Source organism: Salmo salar, unplaced genomic scaffold, assembly GCF_905237065.1.
Source record: "Salmo salar unplaced genomic scaffold, Ssal_v3.1, whole genome shotgun sequence".
NCBI lineage: Eukaryota > Metazoa > Chordata > Actinopteri > Salmoniformes > Salmonidae > Salmo > Salmo salar.
Genome location: NW_025549482.1, coordinates 129,515 through 151,481, shown reverse-complemented (window position 1 = coordinate 151,481; position 21,967 = coordinate 129,515). Strand labels below are relative to the sequence as shown.

At 41.5% G+C, this 21,967-nt stretch overlaps 2 protein-coding genes and 1 long non-coding RNA gene across 3 annotated transcripts; all 3 read right to left on the bottom strand.

The window, feature by feature from the left end:
- Positions 1 to 453: 453 nt before the first annotated feature.
- Positions 454 to 1,868, bottom strand: LOC123738283 (endonuclease domain-containing 1 protein-like). Its single transcript, XM_045713336.1, has 2 exons — positions 1,527 to 1,868; positions 454 to 1,285 (listed from the first exon to the last, which is right to left on the bottom strand). The coding sequence occupies exons 1-2, from the start codon at positions 1,851 to 1,853 to the stop codon at positions 587 to 589; spliced, it is 1,026 nt and encodes a 341-aa protein (XP_045569292.1). The 5' UTR covers positions 1,854 to 1,868; the 3' UTR covers positions 454 to 586.
- A 7,279-nt stretch (positions 1,869 to 9,147) lies between these two features.
- LOC123738284 (uncharacterized protein PFC0810c-like) lies at positions 9,148 to 11,488 on the bottom strand. The gene is made up of 2 exons (XM_045713337.1): positions 11,232 to 11,488; positions 9,148 to 10,990 (listed from the first exon to the last, which is right to left on the bottom strand). The coding sequence occupies exons 1-2, from the start codon at positions 11,244 to 11,246 to the stop codon at positions 10,253 to 10,255; spliced, it is 753 nt and encodes a 250-aa protein (XP_045569293.1). The 5' UTR covers positions 11,247 to 11,488; the 3' UTR covers positions 9,148 to 10,252.
- A 29-nt stretch (positions 11,489 to 11,517) lies between these two features.
- On the bottom strand, positions 11,518 to 17,950 carry LOC123738285 (uncharacterized). The gene is made up of 4 exons (XR_006767487.1): positions 17,883 to 17,950; positions 16,516 to 16,714; positions 14,058 to 14,178; positions 11,518 to 12,914 (listed from the first exon to the last, which is right to left on the bottom strand). It is a non-coding gene; the product is annotated as an uncharacterized lncRNA (long non-coding RNA).
- Positions 17,951 to 21,967: the final 4,017 nt, after the last annotated feature.

Here is a 21,967-nt window from a genome sequence, read left to right as displayed (position 1 = left end):
CAGACCCACTGAACGGAACAAAGCTGAGAAAAGATTAGGGACCTGCTTTGTTTACTGTACAAGACTCATATTGTCTAACAATGATCACATTTTCAATCCCTGTTCAACCTCACTTGAACCAGGAAATACACATTTTAATATTCCCCTTACCAAACCCTAACCAAATCAGCTACTCGGTTATATTCTCTAAGAATCAATGGGTACATATCAATCATTTAAGATTGACCCTTTAACAAGAGAAATAGACTTATAAATAATATACAGAGTGAATCTACTGAAGCAGGTCAGGTCAGTAGTCTACTAAAGCAGGTCAGGTCAGTAGTCTACTAAAGCAGGTCAGGTCAGTAGTCTACTAGAGCAGGTCAGTAGTCTACTAAAGCAGGTCAGTAGTCTACTAAAGCAGGTCAGTAGTCTACTAAAGCAGGTCAGTAGTCTACTAAAGCAGGTCAGTAGTCTACTAAAGCAGGTCAGTAGTCTACTAGCTACTCAGTTATATCTTTAAGAATCAATGGGTACATATTATTAATTTAAAAGTCCAAAAAAAGGAAACAAATACAACTACATCAGGTTCCTGGTGGTTATGTCACTACATCATCATCACCAGCACAGAAACTAATACAACAGGTAGGTAATAACCTTTGACCCCAACAGAGGAACAGACACAGTCATCATCATAGACACAATGATCATATACATCCCCATCCCTGAGGGGAAGCGCTCTCAGAATATCACCTTTTGGACACTTCTCTGGGAACACCTGGACATCACTATAATGCTCGTTCAACTTCTTATACAGCTCTGACAAGGTTTGGGAGACCAATTCTTTTTTATTCAGTTCCTCATTTGTATTCTCCCCCCAGTACGCTCCGGTTATCCACTTACCCTTCTGACTGGTTTCACAGCAGTAGGCTGTCCACATGAGATCTGGGATGTTCACTCTGTTGTTCAGTGTGTTGTTGTTGCTGGGAACTGCTCCAGTCACCACATAGGCTTTTATCTGGTCGTTAGCATCCTTACAGTTAAGCTTAAGAGTCGTTTGGACTTTGCACTCCATATTCATCCACCTGCCATTGTTGAAGGACACCACCTGGGGAACGATGTTGGTCAGGGTAAAGGTGGACTTCTGAGTATCAAGGTCATGAGCATGTGAACATGGGAAGAGGTGACCTCTGTTCACCCCTTTAATTGGTATTGAGTTACTATAGTCGTTGTCCCCAGCCTGCTTTTGATATTCAATCTCTTTACTATCCTTCTGCATTTCAGGGCTGTTGTTTTCCCGGTTGAGCTGCAGGAAACAACAGTCATACATTCATTCACAAGTTTTCTGTACAATAAACCCTCCTTTCTGTACAATAAACCCTCTTTTCTGTACAATAAACCCTCTTCTGGGGGTGTTCACAATCAAGACAAATCAAGTCTCTATACCCTCCATAGTGGTAGTTCTATATTCTGTAACATAACTGTCTGTGATTTATAGCAGTAAACAAATACAAATGTTATGTTATATGAGAAAACATTAGTCCTACCTGGGGCTCAATCATCCAGGGTTGATCTGGTCTGGGGTCTGTAGGAGGACCAGTGAAGGTGTAGGCTGAGAACACAGGGATACTGTTGGTCGTGTCGTAGAGAGTTGCAAACCTGTAGGCGGTTTTGTACTTCTGGCAAATCAGCTTGTAGCGTTTCTGGTCCTGGACCGTCCCACCAACCAAAATACCCGTCAGATTTGGAGTTGTCCCCTCCAGGAAGAACTTCTTACACTGTGGAACATCACTGAACTTCTCCACTACATGAGAGAGAGCAGGAGGAAGGAGAGAGAGGAGGAGGAGAGTAGAGAGATTATTCAATACCCCCATTATCACCTGAAGACTGTACACCACAGAGACAAAGATGAAGTTACAGAGACCAGTTGGTAGACTGGAGACTGCTGAGCTGAGTCAGGACAGACTGCTTTAAATAGTTATTACAGAGACCAGTTGGTAGACTGGAGACTGTTGAGCTGAGTCAGGACAGACTGCTTTAAATAGTTATTACAGAGACCAGTTGGTAGACTGGAGACTGCTGAGCTGAGTCAGGACAGACTGATTTAAATAGGTTTTCAGAGACTCCTCCTTCAGATGTCAAAACAGAAAGGGTTGATTTGCATAAACCCCTCTGTATGTTTCCATGGAAACTGCTGTAACTAATAACATGTGATTCACCTCCTGTAGTTTCTAACACGTTTGGACCCAGAACTGAATCACACAATATTATAGTTCTGGGTTAATGAGATCACGTATGGACCCAGAAACATTATATTTGTTCAACATGCGTGTGGGGAGGAGTTCCCCTTTCTGTCCAATGAGGTCATTTCTGGACAATATTTCAGCAAGTAAAATGATGGTTCTACTTTAGAATGTGGAACACACAGCCAATAGGGAGGTTTGATTGTTACACATTCTAAATAGTTCCACCTGTTCCACATACAGAGGAGTTTATCCAACCCTCCTTGTCCAGTCTGACCACTAATTATACCAGACAGGACTCATCTTCATACAGAGGAGTTTATCCAACCCTCCTTGTCCAGTCTGACCACTAATTATACCAGACAGGTCTCATCTTCATACAGAGGAGTTTATCTGACCACTAATTATACCAGACAGGACTCATCTTCTCCCAGATATCATCACAGAATATATAATAATTTAGTTAGAAAGGATGACACTGGGTGAACGTTGAGACATTGATAGATCATGAGAGAACAAAATATTAAATTACCATTTCTAAGCTGCTCATTTATTATGGAAAAACTCACCCCAGCACTTTCTGAGGCAGGCCTTGGAGACAGGAAGGACATCACCCTCTTCTGGTCTTCACCCCACCAGGGAAAGGACAGTGATGAACTGTGAGCTCTGTAGGCAGCTCCTGGTTGGGTACTGTGGTAGTATAAATACACATATCAGATGGTACTGTGGTAGTATAAATACACATATCAGAGGGTTGGGTACTGTGGTAGTATAAATACACATATCAGAGGGTACTGTGGTAGTATAAATACACATATCAGAGGGTACTGTGGTAGTATAAATACACATATCAGAGGGTTGGGTACTGTGGTAGTATAAATACACATATCAGAGGCTACTGTGGTAGTATAAATACACATATCAGAGGCTACTGTGGTAGTATAAATACACCTATCAGAGGGTTGGGTACTGTGGTAGTATAAATACACATATCGGAGGGTACTGTGGTAGTATAAATACACATATCAGAGGGTTGGGTACTGTGGTAGTATAAATACACATATCAGAGGCTACTGTGGTAGTATAAATACACATATCAGAGGGTACTGTGGTAGTATAAATACACATATCAGAGGGTACTGTGGTAGTATAAATACACATATCAGAGGGTACTGTGGTAGTATAAATACACATATCAGAGGCTACTGTGGTAGTATAAATACACATAACAGAGGGTACTGTGGTAGTATAAATACACATATCAGAGGGTACTGTGGTAGTATAAATACACATATAAAAGGGTACTGTGATAGTATAAATACACATATCAGAGGGTACTGTGGTAGTATAAATACACATATCAGAGCGTACTGTGGTAGTATAAATACACAGATCAGATGGTACTGTGGTACTATAAATACACCTATCAGAGGGTTAGGTACTGTGGTAGTAAATATACACATATCAGAGGGTACTGTGGTATTATAAATACACCTATCAGAGGGTTGGGTACTGTGGTAGTATAAATACACATATCAGAGGGTTGGGTACTGTGGTAGTATAAATACACATATCAGATGGTACTGTGGTAGTATAAATACACAGAGGGCACTGTGGTAGTATAAATACACATATCAGAGGGTTGGGTACTGTGGTAGTATAAATACACAGAGGGTTGGGTACTGCGGTAGTAAAAATACACAGAGGGTACTGTGGTAGTATTAATACACATATCAGAGGGTACTGTGGTAGTATAAATACACATATCGGAGGGTACTGTGGTAGTATAAATACACATATAAGAGGGTACTGTGATAGTATAAATACACATATCAGAGGGTACTGTGGTAGTATAAATACACATATCAGAGGGTACTGTGGTAGTATAAATACACATATCAGAGGGTTGGGTACTGTGGTAGTATAAATACACATATCAGAGGGTACTGTGGTAGTATACATACACATATCAGAGGGTACTGTGGTTGTATAAATACACATATCAGAGGGTACTGTGGTAGTATATATACACATAGAGGGTTGGGTACTGTGGTAGTATAAATACACATATCAGAGGCTACTGTGATAGTATAAATACACATATCAGAGGGTACTGTGGTTGTATAAATACACATATCAGAGGGTACTGTGGTAGTATATATACACATAGAGGGTTGGGTACTGTGGTAGTATAAATACACATATCAGAGGGTTGGGTACTGTGGTAGTATAAATACACATATCAGAGGGTTGGGTACTGTGGTAGTATAAATACACATATCAGAGCGTACTGTGGTAGTATAAATACACATATCAGAGGGTTTGGGCACTGTGGTAGAAAAATACACACAGACGGTACTGTGGTTGTATAAATACATATAAGAGGGTACTGTGGTTGTATAAATACACATCAGAGGGTTGGGAACTGTGGTAGAAAAATACACATATCACAGGGTTGGGTACTGTGGTAGTATAAATACACATATCCGAGGGTTGGGTACTGTGGTAGTATAAACACAGATATCAAAGGGTACTGTGGTAGTATAAACACACAGACAGTACTGTGGTAGTATAAATACACATATCAGAGGGTACTCTGGTGGTATAAATACACATATCAGAGGACACTGTGGTAATATAAATACACAGAGGGTTGGGTACTGTGGTAGTATAAATACACATATCCGAGGGTTGGGTACTGTGATAGTATAAACACACATATCAAAGGGTACTGTGGTAGTAAAAATACACATATCAGAGGGTTGGGTACTGTGGTAGTATAAATACACATAGAGGGTACTGTGGTAGTATAAATACACATATCAGAGGGTACTGTGGTAGTATAAATACACATATCAGAGGGTTGGGTACTGTGGTAGTATAAATACACAAATCAGAGGGTACTGTGGTAGTATAAATACACATATCAGAGGGTACTGTGGTAGTATAAATACACATATCAGAGGGTTGGGTACTGTGGTAGTATAAATACACATATCAGAGGGTTGGGTACTGTGGTAGTATAAATACATAGAGGGTTGGGTACTGTGGTAGTAAAAATACACATATCAGAGGGTTGGGTACTGTGGTAGTATAAATACATAGAGGGTTGGGTACTGTGGTAGAATAAATACACATATCAGAGGGTTGGGTACTGTGGTAGTATAAATACACATATCAGAGGGTTGGGTACTGTGGTAGTATAAATACACAGAGGGTTGGGTACTGTGGTAGTATAAATACACAGAGGGTTGGGTACTGTGTAGTATAAATACACAGAGGGTTGGGTACTGTGGTAGTATAAATACACATATCAGATGGTACTGTGGTAGTATAAATACACATATCAGATGGTACTGTGGTAGTATAAATACACATATCAGAGGGTTGGGTACTGTGGTAGTATAAATACACATATCATAGGGTACTGTGGTAGTATAAATACACATATCCGAGGTTTGGGTACTGTGGTACTATAAACACACATATCAGAGGGTACTGTGGTAGTATAAATACACATATCAGAGGGTACTGTGGTAGTATAAATACACATATCAGAGGGTACTGTGGTAGTATAAATACACATATGAGAGGGTACTGTAGTAGTATAAATACACATATCAGAGGGCACTGTGGTAGTATAAATACACATTTCTGTAGTATAATAATGAATATCAGTAAACATTCTAACCAACAGGTAAAGGTTAATATGGAGAATGTGGCTATTGGCTGAGCAGGCAACTATCGGGAGAAGGAAGGGCAGGTGGAATGTTTTTGAACCAAAATACCTTATAAATGTTTTGTTTGTGACTTTGAAATTCTAACACTGTTATAAACATTTATTTAGTAAAAGTCAAGGAGGGGGTCGGGGAAATAACTTCCATAATGACAGAGTTAGGGTCGATTTTAAATTCCTCAAACACTTCTGTGATCCTTGAAGAATACAGCTGTCTCCCCATTCTCCCCCCCCTGATCACTGCTGAGTTTATTTCAGAAACTGAAGTAGTTCACAGTAAGAGTTGACACAAGGCTGTGTATGTAGCATTAGAAAATGTGGTTCCTAACAACACTGTGGTCAGAGCAGCACTGGACTGATTAACACCTCAGACTCAGCAGCTGTAGATTCTTCAGTTGAGGAGGCCTTTTCTCAGTCAGAGTAGAGGAGACTGGGGAACAAACTAACACTTTTAGACTTTAGTTAATTATGAAAATATTAAGTTAGATTCATCATATTGTTATACAAATAACATACAGTATCTCAGCTACCATTACACACTAAGTATGTTCCCAGGACATACCAGTCATTTACAATTCAACTGAGAGGCGGATATTAAATGTTATAATTGACCCAGTAGGTGAATGTTCCACAGGTCAATAATTTAACAAAAAGGAGAGGAGGCAAGAATATTTACTTTAGGGCCTCAAAACACTTTTTCTTCAATAAAACTAAAAGTCATCAATGGATTTAAACAAAACCTCTTGGTCATGTAGAGAAACTAACCAACCATTATCACATTGAATAAGAGCTTTCTACCTGGTTTCTAACTGGACTTATTTATCTGTTACAACTGACCCTGTGTTACTTTGTTCCCGAGTCTACCCTACCTTCATGGATAATATTTAAACTGACTGCTTCACTTAAGTATAACATTTTTTACTTCTTCAATTACCATAAAAATGGTAAACTGTCACGGCTGTCAGAAGGAATGGACCAAAATGCAGCGTCTGTTTCATTCCACATATTTATTTGATCGTGAAAAAAACGAAATGCAAATAACAAAGTCAACTTATGACAAAAACTACAAACCGTGATGCAGGAGGAACAAACACACTAACAAAATATAATCACCCACAAAACAGGACGCGAAAAACCCTACTTAAATATGATCTCTAATCAGAGGCAATGAGGATCAGCTGCCTCCAATTATAGATCAACCCCAAACAATCCCAACATAGAAATATAAAAAAACAGAACCTAAACATAGAAATATAAAACATAGAAAACCCCAAAACACCCCCTGTCATGCCCTGACCAACTCTACTATAGACAATGTCATCTTACTTGGGTCAGGACGTGACATAAACAGCTGAAGCAGGTCACACTATTTTACTTCATGTAAAATTACCTTTCTAGTTGTGATTTAAAAGGTGTGGACATTTATTTGCTAATTGTTTACATCAAATTTTCCTTGAATGTTGGTTTGTATAACCTATACAGTGGTTCCCAAACTTTCTATTGTCCCGTACCCCCTTCAAACATTCATGATTGTAAGCCTGTCACACACACACACACTATACGATACATTTATTAAACATAATAATGAGTGTGAGTTTTTGTCACAACCCGGCTCGTGGGAAGTGACAAAGAGCTCTTATAGGACCAGGGCACAAATAATAATATAATAATAATCTAGCTCTTTATTTAACTTTCTGACATATAAAACCTTATTCGTTCATCAAAAATTGAGAATAATTCCCCACAGGTTAATGAGAAGGGTGTGCTTGAAAGGATGCTCATATCTCTGTAATGTTGGGTTGTATTGGAGAGTCTCAGTCTGAAATCATTTTCCTCACACAGTCTGTGTTTGCAGAAGAGGATGTCTTCCTTAATTGACCCCCATAAATGTAACAGACATACACCAGGATCTGTGCCAGGCACGCCATGTCTGCTGACTCATCCAGCTGTAACTCATATAATTCACTGGCTTGCATGTGAAGCAGTAATTGTTTCAAAACATCTCCTGACATGTCGCTGATGCGTCGTGTTGTTTGATGAAGGCATTGTCTGTGATGTTTTTTTTTAATAATAAACAAAATAATAATAATTTGACATTGTGTTGTTATTTTGCTGAACACTAGATGGTTTCATTTTGTTCAGACGAGTAAAACCTCTCCCAAATGTACAGCCCCGTACAGCCCCGTTGGAAACTATAAATGGACTGTTTAAAAATGTAAAGAAAAAAAAAGTGATCACATTTTTATTTGACGTTCTCCCGACGGCATTCAGCGTACCCCTGGGGGTTCATTTGGGAATTCCTGCTGTAGACTATTCAATTCCTGCTGTAGACTATCCAATTCCTGCTGTAGGCTATCCAATTCCTGCTGTAGGCTATACAATTCCTGCTGTAGGCTATACAATTCCTGCTAATATACTGGTCCAACAGTATGTTTCAAGTGATTATAGGTAAACCAATCCCTCCTAATATACTGGTCCAACAGTATGTTTCAGGTGATTATAGGTAAACCAATCCCTCCTAATATACTGGTCCAACAGGTGATTATAGGTAAACCAATCCCTCCTAATATACTGGTCCAGCAGGTGATTATAGGTAAACCAATCCCTCCTAATATACTGGTTCAACAGTATGTTTCAGGTGATTATAGGTAAACCAATCCCTCCTAATATACTGGTCCAACAGGAGATTATAGGTAAACCAATCCCTCCTAATATACTGGTCCAACAGGTGATTATAGGTAAACCAATCCCTCCTAATATACTGGTCCAACAGGTGATTATAGGTAAACCAATCCCTCCTAATATACTGGTCCAACAGTATGTTTCAGGTGATTATAGGTAAACCAATCCCTACTATAGGAGACACTACTGTGCTCCCATTGATCAATGTTAACCGGTTAGATTCATTATTATAGGGAATAAATAGATCTGCCAAATTGAACACCAACATTTTGTGGCTGATGAGGACAAGAGATCTCTCACCATTATTAAGGCTCGGCTGGACAACAGACAGTCCTTCACAGAGATCTCTCACCATTAAGGCTCAGCTGGAAAACACTGTCCTTCACAGAGATGTTTTTAATAAGGTCTCTTACCTTCTTTAAGTTGTGGCCAGAGTGATGTCTGAGTCCATCTGGGTCACGGCACCAAATGTTGTAGAAAATTAGATCCAAAGATGAAGGCAGAGACTTTTTAATTGTATAGAAGCATCTTTAATCAAGCAGCTGCAGGGGAGATTATTCTCATTTCACAGGGAAGAACTCCCTGAGTAAATGGATCCATGTCCCTTATATAGTGAGAGGTGATAATACAATCATATTGTTACACAACAGTTCTTTATACCGGCAACAGTTCTTTATACCGGCAACAGTTCTTTATACCGGCAACAGTTATTTATACCGGCAACAGTTATTTATACCGGCAACAGTTATTTATACCGGCAACAGTTATTTATACCAGCAACAGTTATTTATACCAGCAACAGTTATTTATACTAGCAACAGTTATTTATACCAGCAACAGTTCCAGAACACAATGGCCTTGTGTTTAGGTACAGACATACCAGGACTCTATGGAAGGCATGACATCACAGTCCAACACAGAACATATCCATTGAGAAGTTACAACAATTCAACACTAATTCTGCCACCACACTAGTTCCCACTCAAATGTGAGGGGCTGATGCTCAATGGCTAAGACTCAAATTGCTAGGGGGGTGAAATGTAGGGAAACAGTAATTCTGCTGATAGATTCTACATGTATGAACGACACATTGATACATCCAGCCCAAAGTGGGAGGTTTAAAAATATACTTTCTTAGTCGCCAAAGTAACAGAGCTTGTCTTTACCGTTTATAACCCTTAAACTTGTTTAATTATAACCATTATAACCCTTATAACCCTTATAACCCTGGATAATAACCCTTATTATTTAACCCTTATAACCCTGGATAATAACCCTTATTATTTAACCCTTATAACCCTGGATAATAACCCTTATTACTTAACCCTTATAACCCTTGTAACGTAGGGGATGTGTTCTCAATAGTTGTGTGAATTACCACTGGACAAAACTCATCACTTTTCATCACAGGCACAATCACAATCATCCTCATCATCACATTCCCCTGTTGCTTTCACCATCTTTATGCTCGGCTCCCCGCTCCTCTCTCCGCCCCTCTTTTCCCCTGTCCATCCTGTTCTACTCTCTCTGTTCCTCCCTGTCTCATCCTGTTCTACTCTCTCTCTGTTCCTCCCTGTCTCATCCTGTTCTACTCTCTCTGTTCCTCCCTGTCTCATCCTGTTCTACTCTCTCTGTTCCTCCCTGTCTCATCCTGTTCTACTCTCTCTGTTCCTCCCTGTTCTACTCTCTCTCTGTTCCTCCCTGTCTCATCCTGTTCTACTCTCTCTCTGTTCCTCCCTGTCTCATCCTGTTCTACTCTCTCTCTGTTCCTCCCTGTCTCGTCCTCTAATACACTCAGAATAACGGTTCTTGGACATTTTTTTGCGAACACATTGACTTTGTCATTGTAGAAGTTCTTCAACTTGCGTTCGAGTGCTCCCAAGGTTATCGGTTTCAATGTTTTCCCCTTGGTGTCCTGTACGTTCTTACTCCAGTGTGCTTGGGCCACCCACTGTTTCAGGTTGTTGTTGTAACAGCAGTAGGCTGTCCACATGAGATCTGGGATGTTCACTCGGTTGTTCAGTGTGTTGTTGTTGCTGGGAACTGCTCCAGTCACCACATAGGCTTTTATCTTGTTGTTGTTATCCGTACTGTTCTCCACAATATATTTTCTGACTCTGCACTCCATTCTCTTCCAACTGCGTCGGTTGAAGGATCTTGCCTGGGGAACGGCGTTCGTCAGGGTGAAAGTGGAGTTCTTGGTAGCATTATAAGGCGCATACGAACATGGGAAAAGGTGACCTCTGTCCATATTCATGTTGTTTTTGTAGTAGTCCGCGTTCATAGCCTGGTGTTTAAAACTTCTATGTTCACTCTGCTTCATTTCACCTCGGTCCTTTATATTTTCGAGCTGCAGAAACAGTCATACAGCATTTAACAATCCCGACTTAAGCTGAAAGTGGTTGCAACACATTCGTGTCTCAAAGATACTGTATGTCTATAGCAGTAAACAAATACACATGTTGAATGAATAGAGATTAGAACTACCTGGGGCTCTATCATCCAGGACTGACTTGGTAACATAACTGTCTGTGATATATACCAGTAAACAAATACAAATGTTATGTTATATGACAAAACATTAGTCCTACCTGGGGCTCGATCATCCAGGTTTGATTTTTTGGTCTCTTGCTACCAACAACATTACCAGTGAAGGTGTAGGCTGAGAAAACAGGGATCCTGTTGGTCGTGTCGTAGAGAGTTGCAAACCTGTAGATGTTGCTGAACAACTGGCAAATCAGCTTGTAGTGGTTCTGGACTGTCCCACCAACCAAAATACCTGGGAGATTTGGAGTTGTCCCATCCAGGAAGAAATTCTGGCACTGTTCAACAACACTGAAGATCTCCACTACATGAGAGAGAGCAGGAGGAAGGAGAGAGAGAAGGAGGAGAGTAGAGAGATGATTCAATACCCCATCGTCACCTGAAGACTGAACACCACAGAGACAAAGATGAAGTTACAGAGACCAGTTGGTAGACTGGAGACTGTTGAGCTGAGTCAGGACAGACTGCTTTAAATAGTTATTACAGAGACCAGTTGGTAGACTGGAGACTGCTGAGCTGAGTCAGGACAGACTGCTTTAAATAGGTTTTCAGAGACTCCTCCTTCAGATGTCAAGTCAGAAAGGGTTGATTTGCATAAAACCCTCTGTATGTTTCCATGGAAACTGCTGTAACTAATAACATGTGACTCACCTCCTGTAGTTTCTAACAGGTATGGACCCAGAACTGAATCACACAATATTATAGTTCTGGGTTAATGAGATTAGACTGCTCTAAATAGTGACTGCATCCACACTTTGGTGCTGGTAGAAAAACGTTTTAGGATGAAAACATGACTTTACTCAGCATAGAGTCTGTCAGAAGATACACATCACACTATTACAACAGAGGGACTGTTCTGGAATTACGGTTGCTGAGTTCACATTCATTAATATCCCACAAGGCTTAGCGACTCTGACTCAAAAACTCAAAGAAGTAACACTTGCATTTCCCATGACCAGCTAGTCAACATATTTAGTATGATGTCTCAAAGGCCTCACATACATTACAGATATGTTTACAACTGAATGAAATGGAGGAAGATGTGTACAACTGAATGAAACGGAGGAAGATGTGTCCAACTGAATGAAATGGAGGAAGATGTTTACAACTGAATGAAACGGAGGAAGATGTGTCCAACTGAATGAAATGGAGGAAGATGTTTACAACTGAATGAAATGGAGGAAGATGTTTACAACTGAATGAAATGGAGGAAGATGTTTACAACTGAATGAAATGGAGGAAGATGTTTACAACTGAATGAAATGGAGGAAGATGTGTCCAACTGAATGAAATGGAGGAAGATGTGTCCAACTGAATGAAATGGAGGAAGATGTGTCCAACTGAATGGAATGGAGGAAGATGTGTTCAACTGAATGAAATGGAGGAAGATGTTTACAACTGAATGAAATGGATGAAGATGTGTCCAACTGAATGAAATGGAGGAAGATGTGTACAACTGAATGAAATGGAGGAAGATGTGTACAACTGAATGAAATGGAGGAAGATGTGTACAACTTGGTGTATTCTGTAGTCTGATCACTGCTGAGTTTATTTCCAGTAACTGAAGTAGTTCACAGTAAGAGTTGACACAAGGCTGTGTATGTAGCATTAGAAAATGTGGTTCCTAACAACACTGTGGTCAGAGCAGCACTGGACTGATTAACACCTCAGACTCAGCAGCTGTAGATTCTTCAGTTGAGGAGGCCTTTTCTCAGTCAGAGTAGAGGAGACTGGGGAACAAACTAACACTTTTAGACTTTAGTTTATTATGAAAATATTATTTAAGTTAGATTCATCATATTTTTATACAAACAACATATCTCAGATACCATTACACACTAAGTATATTCCCAGGACATACCAGTCATTTACAATTCAACCAAGTGGAGGATATTAAATGTTCTAATTGACCCAGTAGGTGAATGTTCCACAGGTCAATAATTTACCAAAAAGACAGGAGGATAGAATATTTACTTTAGGACCTCAAAACCTTTTTTCTTCTTCAATAAAACTACAAGTCATCAATGGATTTAAACAAAACCTCTTAGCAGTGTTGCTACTGAATGTTGGCTTGTATGATGTATAATATACTATGAATACATTTCTTATTTCATGAAACTACAGGAATCCTTTGTTTCAGGGAAACATTATATTTGTTCAACATGCGTGTGGGGAGGAGTTCCCCTTTCTGTCCAATGAGGTCATTTCTGGACAATATTTCAGCAAGTAAAATGATGGTTCTACTTTAGAATGTGGAACACAGCCAATAGGGGAGGTTTGATTGTTACACATTCTAAATAGTTCCACCTGTTCCACATACAGAGGAGTTTATCCAACCCTCCTTGTCCAGTCTGACCACTAATTATACCAGACAGGACTCATCTTCATACAGAGGAGTTTATCCAACCCTCCTTGTCCAGTCTGACCACTAATTATACCAGACAGGACTCATCTTCATACAGAGGAGTTTATCCAACCCTCCTTGTCCAGTCTGACCACTAATTATACCAGACAGGACTCATCTTCATACAGAGGAGTTTATCCAACCCTCCTTGTCCAGTCTGACCACTAATTATACCAGACAGGACTCATCTTCATACAGAGGAGTTTATCCAACCCTCCTTGTCCAGTCTGACCACTAATTATACCAGACAGGACTCATCTTCATACAGAGGAGTTTATCCAACCCTCCTTGTCCAGTCTTGACCACTAATTTTACCAGACAGGACTCATCTCCCAGATATTATCACAGAATATATAATAATATAGTTAGAAAAGATGCCACTGGGTGAACATTGAGGTATTGATAGATTATGAGAGAAGAAAATATTAAATTACCATTTCTAAGCTGCTCATTTATTATAAAAACTCACCTCAGCACATTCTGAGGCAGGCCTTGGAGACAGGAAGGACATCACCCTCTTCTGGTCTTCACCCCACCAGGGAAAGGACAGTGATGAACTGGGAGCTCTGTAGGCAGCTCCTGGTTGGGTACTGTGGTAGTATAAATACACATATCAGAGGGTTGGGTACTGTGGTAGTATAAATACACATATCAGAGGGTACTGTGGTAGTATTAATACACATATCAGAGGGTACTGCGGTAGTATAAATACACATATCAGAGGGTACTGTGGTAGTATAAATACACATATCAGAGGGTACTGTGGTAGTATAAATACACATATCAGAGGGTACTGTGGTAGTATAAATAAACATATCAGAGGGTACTGTGGTAGTATAAATACACATATCAGAGGGTACTGTGGTAGTATAAATACACATATCAGAGGGTACTGTGGTAGTATTAATACACATATCAGAGGGTACTGTGGTAGTATAAATACACACATCAGAGGGTACTGTGGTAGTATAAATACACATATCAGAGGGCACTGTGGTAGTATAAATACACATATCAGAGGGTTCTGTGGTAGTATAAATACACATATCAGAGGGTTGGGTAATATGGTAGTATAAATACACATATCAGAGGGTACTGTGGTAGTATAAATACACATATCAGAGGGTACTGTGGTAGTATAAATACACATATCAGAGGGTACTGTGGTAGTATAAATACACATATCAGAGGGTACTGTGGTAGTATAAATACACATATCAGAGGGTACTGTGGTAGTATAAATACACATATCAGAGGGTTGGGTACTATGGTAGTATAAATACACTTATCAGAGGGTACTGTGGTAGTATAAATACACATATCAGAGGGTACTGTGGTAGTATAAATACACATTTCTGTTGTATAATAATGAATATCAGTAAACATTCTAACCAACAGGTAAAGGTTAATATGGAGAATGTGGCTATTGGCTGAGCAGGCAACTATCAGGAGAAGGAAGGGCAGGTGGAATGGTTTTGAACCAAAATACCTTATAAATGTTTTGTTTGTGACTTTGAAATTCTAACACTGATGTTATAAACATTTATTTAGTAAAAGTCAAGGAGGGGGTCGGGGAAATAACTTCCACAATGACAGAGTTAGGGTCGATTTTAAATTCCTCAAACACGTCTGTGATTCTTGAAGAATACAGCTGTCTCATAGCCATGTCTCCTACTCCCCCCCCCCCCCTTCTCTATCCTCTGTTCACTTGTAACTTTTGCGAGGGTGGAGACTTCACTAACAGGAACTCAGTTTTCATTATTGGAAACCAGAAGATATTAATAATGGATGTTTCATTTACTGGTGTTGTTTATGTTGATGTATTGTGGTCTGACCTCTGCTGAGTTTATTTCAGAAACTGAAGTAGTTCACAGTAAGAGTTGACACAAGGCTGTGTATGTAGCATTAGAAAATGTGGTTCCTAACAACACTGTGGTCAGAGCAGCACTGGACTGATTAACACCTCAGACTCAGCAGCTGTAGATTCTTCAGTTGAGGAGGCCTTTTCTCAGTCAGAGTAGAGGAGACTGGGGAACAAACTAACACTTTTAGACTTTAGTTTATTATGAAAATATTATTTAAGTTAGATTCATCATATTTTTATATAAACAACATATCTCAGCTACCATTACACACTAAGTATGTTCCCAGGACATACCAGTCATTTACAATTCAACCAAGTGGAGGATATTAAATGTTATAATTGACCCAGTAGGTGAATGTTCCACAGGTCAATAATTTAACAAAAAGACAGGAGGATAGAATATTTACTTTAGGACCTCAAAACCTTTTTTCTTCTTCAATAAAACTACAAGTCATCAATGGATTTAAACAAAACCTCTTAGCAGTGTTGCTACTGAATGTTGGCTTGTATGATGTATAATATACTATGAATACATTTCTTATTTCATGAAACTACAGGAATCCTTTGTTTCAGGGAAACATTATATTTGTTCAACATGCGTGTGGGGAGGAGTTCCCCTTTCTGTCCAATGAGGTCATTTCTGGACAATATTTCAGCAAGTAAAATGATGGTTCTACTTTAGAATGTGGAACACACAGCCAATAGGGAGGTTTGATTGTTACACATTCTAAATAGTTCCACCTGTTCCACATACAGAGGAGTTTATCCAACCCTCCTTGTCCAGTCTGACCACTAATTATACCAGACAGGACTCATCTTCATACAGAGGAGTTTATCCAACCCTCCTTGTCCAGTCTGACCACTAATTATACCAGACAGGACTCGCTCTAGGCCAGTTCCTCTGTTTACTTCAGACATATATTCTTCCACATATCGTCACAGGAAGGTTCATCATTCAGTTAGATAATGTTTACCCAGTGGCATCCTGAGGCATTTATAGATCATGAGAGAAGAAAATATGAAATTACCATTTCTAAGCTGCTCATTTATTATAAAAACTCACCCCAGCACTTTCTGAGGCAGGCCTTGAAGACAGGAAGGACATCACCCTCTTCTGGTCTTCACCCCACCAGGGAAAGGACAGTGATGAACTGTGAGCTCTGTAGGCAGCTACTGGTAAACAGCGTCTGGTCAATCCACTGCTGCTGCTTCTTGTTGAGAGTTGCCTGCCAGGAGGTACCTGCATGTCCAAGGGTTCATACCTAATACATACAGAGAATACATAAGAAACAGATCCAGTACTAAGCATTCTCAGCACCATGACAGTAAATCTACAGCATGAAAGGTAAGTGACAGATACAGTACTAAGCATTCTCAGCACCATGACAGTAAATCTACAGCATGAAAGCTAAGTGACAGATACAGTACTAAGCATTCTCAGCACCATGACAGTAAATCTACAGCATGAAAGGTAAGAGACAGATACAGTACTAAGCATTCTCAGCACCATGACAGTAAATCTACAGCATGAAAGGTAAGTGACAGATACAGTACTAAGCATTCTCAGCACCATGACAGTAAATCTACAGCATGAAAGGTAAGTGACAGATACAGTACTAAGCATTCTCAGCACCATGACAGTAAATCTACAGCATGAAAGGTAAGAGACAGATACAGTACTAAGCATTCTCAGCACCATGACAGTAAATCTACAGCATGAAAGGTAAGTGACAGATACTAGATTTAGTTCTGTAACTAAAGGACAAAGAATGGATAGGCCTTCATGACAGATACAGGAAGGGAGTGTCATGATGCTGAGGAGTGACACATTCAATACATGAACAAATAGTAAGATTAACACAATGCATATCTTCCATTATTGTAAAGTATTCATGCTTGCAGAATGTCAAGGGAACAGAATAGCCTATCTAACATTGCAGAACCATATTCATGTGTAGATTGAAATGCAAGGCAAATATCATGATTATGACACCATGAAACTAGACAACATAATACATGTATTATCTAATCCATGACTGATACATGTTGAATAAAACTGTTTTACACTGAAACATAAAATAAACTACTGTACAGTAGCATGTTAAAGTTACTGAACTGTAGCCTGCATCACGTTCACACGATTTCACAACTTCACAGACGTCTTACACCACACAACAAAGCAGGAATTTAAGCGATAGTATGAATTAAAATAGCTTCCGATTGTAAAAATAGTATTGAAAATGCAGACAAGTGGTGTGTGATTGTACAGGTAGTTACCGATACCAAACCAATGCTACGGGTATCATAGGTAGATGACTGCTGAGATACCACTGTATGTTTTACATTCACTTTTCCATTCTTCTAACAACTTCACATATGTAGCAATAACATTTACAATCGATTTCATTCAACCTTATAAAAGATACTTACTCTGTAACTCTCTGTCCTTGTGATTTAAACAATGATCCGATGAAGGGAAAGTGTCTTCTTCTTCTTCTGTGGGTTGTATGGCGGACTACACACAAAAAGGTGCTTTGCCGCCACCAACTGGACGGTTTGAAACCAAAATAAATACAATAAAATGAATAACTCCAAACATAATAGTGATACTAACTTAATCCACCCGCCCTAATAAAATAGTACATTACCAAAACAAACAAAACTCCCACTTCCTCCTTCTTTTAGTTCTCTATATGTCCCTTCTCGGGCTCTAGGACCTGAGAGGGTGGTACGGCTCTAGGACCTGAGAGGGTGGTACGGCTCTAGGATCTGAGAGGGTGGTACGGCTCTAGGACCTGAGAGGGTGGTACGGCTCTGGGACCTGAGAGGGTGGTAGGGCTCTGGGACCTGAGAGGGTGGTACGGCTCTGGGACCTGAGAGGGTGGTACGGCTCTAGGACCTGAGAGGGTGGTACGGCTCTGGGACCTGAGAGGGTGGTACGGCTCTGGGACCTGAGAGGGTGGTAGGGCTCTAGGACCTGAGAGGGTGGTACGGCTCTGGGACCTGAGAGGGTGGTACGGCTCTAGGACCTGAGAGGGTGGTACGGCTCTGGGACCTGAGAGGGTGGTACGGCTCTAGGATCCGAGAGGGTGGTACGGCTCTAGGATCTGAGAGGGTGGTACGGCTCTGGGACCTGAGAGGGTGGAACGGCTCTGGGACCTGAGAGGGTGGTGAGGCTCTGGGACCTGAGAGGGTGGTGAGGCTCTGGGACCTGAGAGGGTGGTGAGGCTCTGGGACCTGAGAGGGTGGTACGGCTCTGGGACCTGAGAGGGTGGTACGGCTCTGGGACCTGAGAGGGTGGTACGGCTCTGGGACCTGAGAGGGTGGTACGGCTCTGGGACCTGAGAGGGTGGAACGGCTCTGGGACCTGAGAGGGTGGTGAGGCTCTGGGACCTGAGAGGGTGGTGAGGCTCTGGGACCTGAGAGGGTGGTGAGGCTCTGGGACCTGAGAGGGTGGTACGGCTCTGGGACCTGAGAGGGTGGTACGGCTCTGGGACCTGAGAGGGTGGTACGGCTCTGGGACCTGAGAGGGTGGTACGGCTCTGGGACCTGAGAGGGTGGTACTGCTCTGGGACCTGAGAGGGTGGTACGGCTCTGGGACCTGAGAGGGTGGTACGGCTCTGGGACCTGAGAGGGTGGTACGGCTCTGGGACCTGAGAGGGTGGTACGGCTCTAGGACCTGAGAGGGTGGTACGGCTCTGGGACCTGAGAGGGTGGTACGGCTCTGGGATCTGAGAGGGTGGTGAGGCTTGTGCCAATATTCCATGTAACTCCTTTGCTGTGAAATCTTTCAGCCCCAGGAACAGCTCCACCATAATCACTCTGACGTATATCTTCCTGTACCTTCTCTCTCCCTTGGCAGTGCCATTCATTACCACAGCTATAAATGCCATAAAGTCCACCTTCTTAACGTTTAAAATATTGCTGCTGGTTAATGGCAACTCCCGCATCCTGCATTGTAGGCCTATCCGAAGAGACACACACGACACTTCAAACGTGTCAAGTCGGTTATGACACACGTTCCTTCTGATCCGCAGAAACACAAGATCTAAACAAGCCCTCCTCTAGTGATCCTCACAGCCTTCACTTTACCCAGAACTCTCTCCACCAGGTCGGAGAACTCAAATGGTTTCTTCCAGATTGGTACTCTGCTCATCTGCTCCTCATTAACAAACCGTACTCCTACTAGATACAAAGGGTCATTCTCATCACTGTACCCTACTTTGCTCCGTTTTCCATTCTTTTGGATAATACTGCGGTTCTCCTTGATTCTACAGCCATTGTATTCAGAATCCACTGTATCATCTGCTTCCACCATCTTTCCAGCTTTCAGGGGAAGTGTCATGTCCGCCGTTTGTTTTTTGAAAATTCGAGATGGGGCCGGAGGCTAAAGTCAAAGGGCGAATATGATTGGACCACACGTCAAACGGGCGATGGTGGTTGGATATGGTTAGTTGAGACTGTCTCGCATTCCCATTGGTGGATTTTAGTAGCTTTTTGCTAGTTGAGATCCGCTAGACAACGGGTTAGCCTTGCGCAGGAAAATAATGCGCAAAAGAACGCTCAAAAGATGACACGCAAATTCGTGAAGCGTTCCTTATTTTGCCCCCCTGTGGTTAGCCCCCGCCCCACCCTGGTGGTAGTTTTGCCTTTTTTAGACCTGTTCACTGTGTGGTGGAGAAAACAGGCACTTCTGTGGATGTTCGCTACCCTATAGTGGCATGTTGGGTAAGTTCAACAGGACGGCTGAACTAAACCTAAATCAAGTCAGACAGTTGTGTCCCAATCGACAAGGATGCTGCCTTTTGAGGCATCTCAATCCCGACAAAATTTAAAATGCTGCCTTCTAAGGTGCCTTCATTTGGTTGATTTTGATGGGACTCCCAATCACGGCCGGTTGTGATACAGCCTGGAAACAAACCAGGGTCTGTAGTGACGCCTCTAGCACTGAGATGCAGGTTTCACAGCCTCCACCAGGCTCTCCCATCTTGTGGTGCTGAGGGGTTTCACAGCCTCCACCAGGCTCTCCCATCTTGTGGTGATGAGGGGTTTCACAGCCTCCACCAGGCTCTCCCATCTCGTGGTGATGAGGGGTTTCACAGCCTCCACCAGGCTCTCTCATCTTGTGGTGCTGAGGGGTTTCACAGCCTCCACCAGGCTCTCCCATCTTGTGGTGCTGAGGGGTTTCACAGCCTCCACCTGGCTCTCCCATCTTGTGGTGATGAGGGGTTTCACAGCCTCCACCAGGCTCTCTCATCTTGTGGTGATGAGGGGTTTCACAGCCTCCACCAGGCTCTCCCATCTTGTGGTGATGAGGGGTTTCACAGCCTCCACCTGGCTCTCCCATCTCGTGGTGATGAGGGGTTTCACTGTGAGTCCATCTTTTACGTGCTCTTTCAACATGGTCCCAGCGGTGTGTAGATCATGTAGATAAAAATGTAGATAAAAATTTAGAAATCTCTTGGAAGGTATTAAAAACTCAGCCGCCTCCAAGCAACACGATGCTGCATCAGAGAGAACCAGGTTCAAAATATTTGGCTGCTTTTAGCTCACTGCACACTGTCTGCTGGATCTCAGTCTTCTGCCAACATGTCAATGATTACATTCTGGATTCTTTTACAGAGGTAGTGCTCATGTGTTTCTTTGGACGGCCCCTTCATGTACCATCAAAGACACCCAGCATTTCCGCACACTTCATAAAGTTCCTATTATTTGGCCTCGTTCAGCCTGTCGTTGGTCCCACATTGCGTAGAGTTCTGGGTGGCCATTATGCGTATCAGGGATATGAGCCTCTGCAGCGCCGGCTGCCAGTGGAGAGTCTCTCCGTCAACAGCCCGTTGGGCTTAAACATCGATAGTTTGCTTGGACACCAGCCTGATCTCCAGCTCCTTCCACCTCTGGAAACTATCTGGGTGGTCATGTGACTTCTCATGTGTGCTGAGGAGGTGGCACAGATTCCTCCAGTCCCTGGTTCTATACCTGACCAACGCAGATTTGCATTTGTGTGAAAAAAGTTTTCAGCAAAAGAAGAAGGCTGCATAGTTTTTCTTGGAACAGACGAGCCATGTTCACTCTTAGGGCTGTGGCGGTTATGACATTTCGTCAGTCGGTGATTGTCAAGAAAATAACTGCCGGCCTCACTGGTAAATAGCTGTTTATGTTCATTAACACATTTAGCATCTCCTGTCTTCCACACATAGCCTACAAGCCACTGATGCTGACCTCTGGAACATCGACGTTTAAAAAGTCTAATAAATCCATGTAATATAGGCTACACCATCACAATAAATCCATTATTTATTTACACAAGTCTAAAGAAACATGAAGAAAATGCAGTCTATTTCAGAAGAACAGAACAGCATACTCTGAGATGTCCTTATGTTAGGCCCTGATCTGGCTATGCCGTATGGTTGTGGGATACACTAGTTAATTTAGCAGAAAAGAGTTGTTTAGAATTCCATGGCATTATTTTATAGTATGAATAATACAAGTTAAACATAGCTGAATAAAATAGA

What these genes read in the sequence shown, in the direction of transcription:
- LOC123738283 (XM_045713336.1), bottom strand. Translation starts at nt 1,853, where the DNA reads ATGGGGGTATTGAATAATCTCTCTACTCTCCTCCTCCTCTCTCTCCTT. An exon ending in CCTGGATGATTGAGCCCCAG is followed by an intron (nt 1,286 to 1,526) that starts GTAGGACTAATG and finishes TGTTTCCTGCAG; the next exon opens with CTCAACCGGGAAAACAACAG.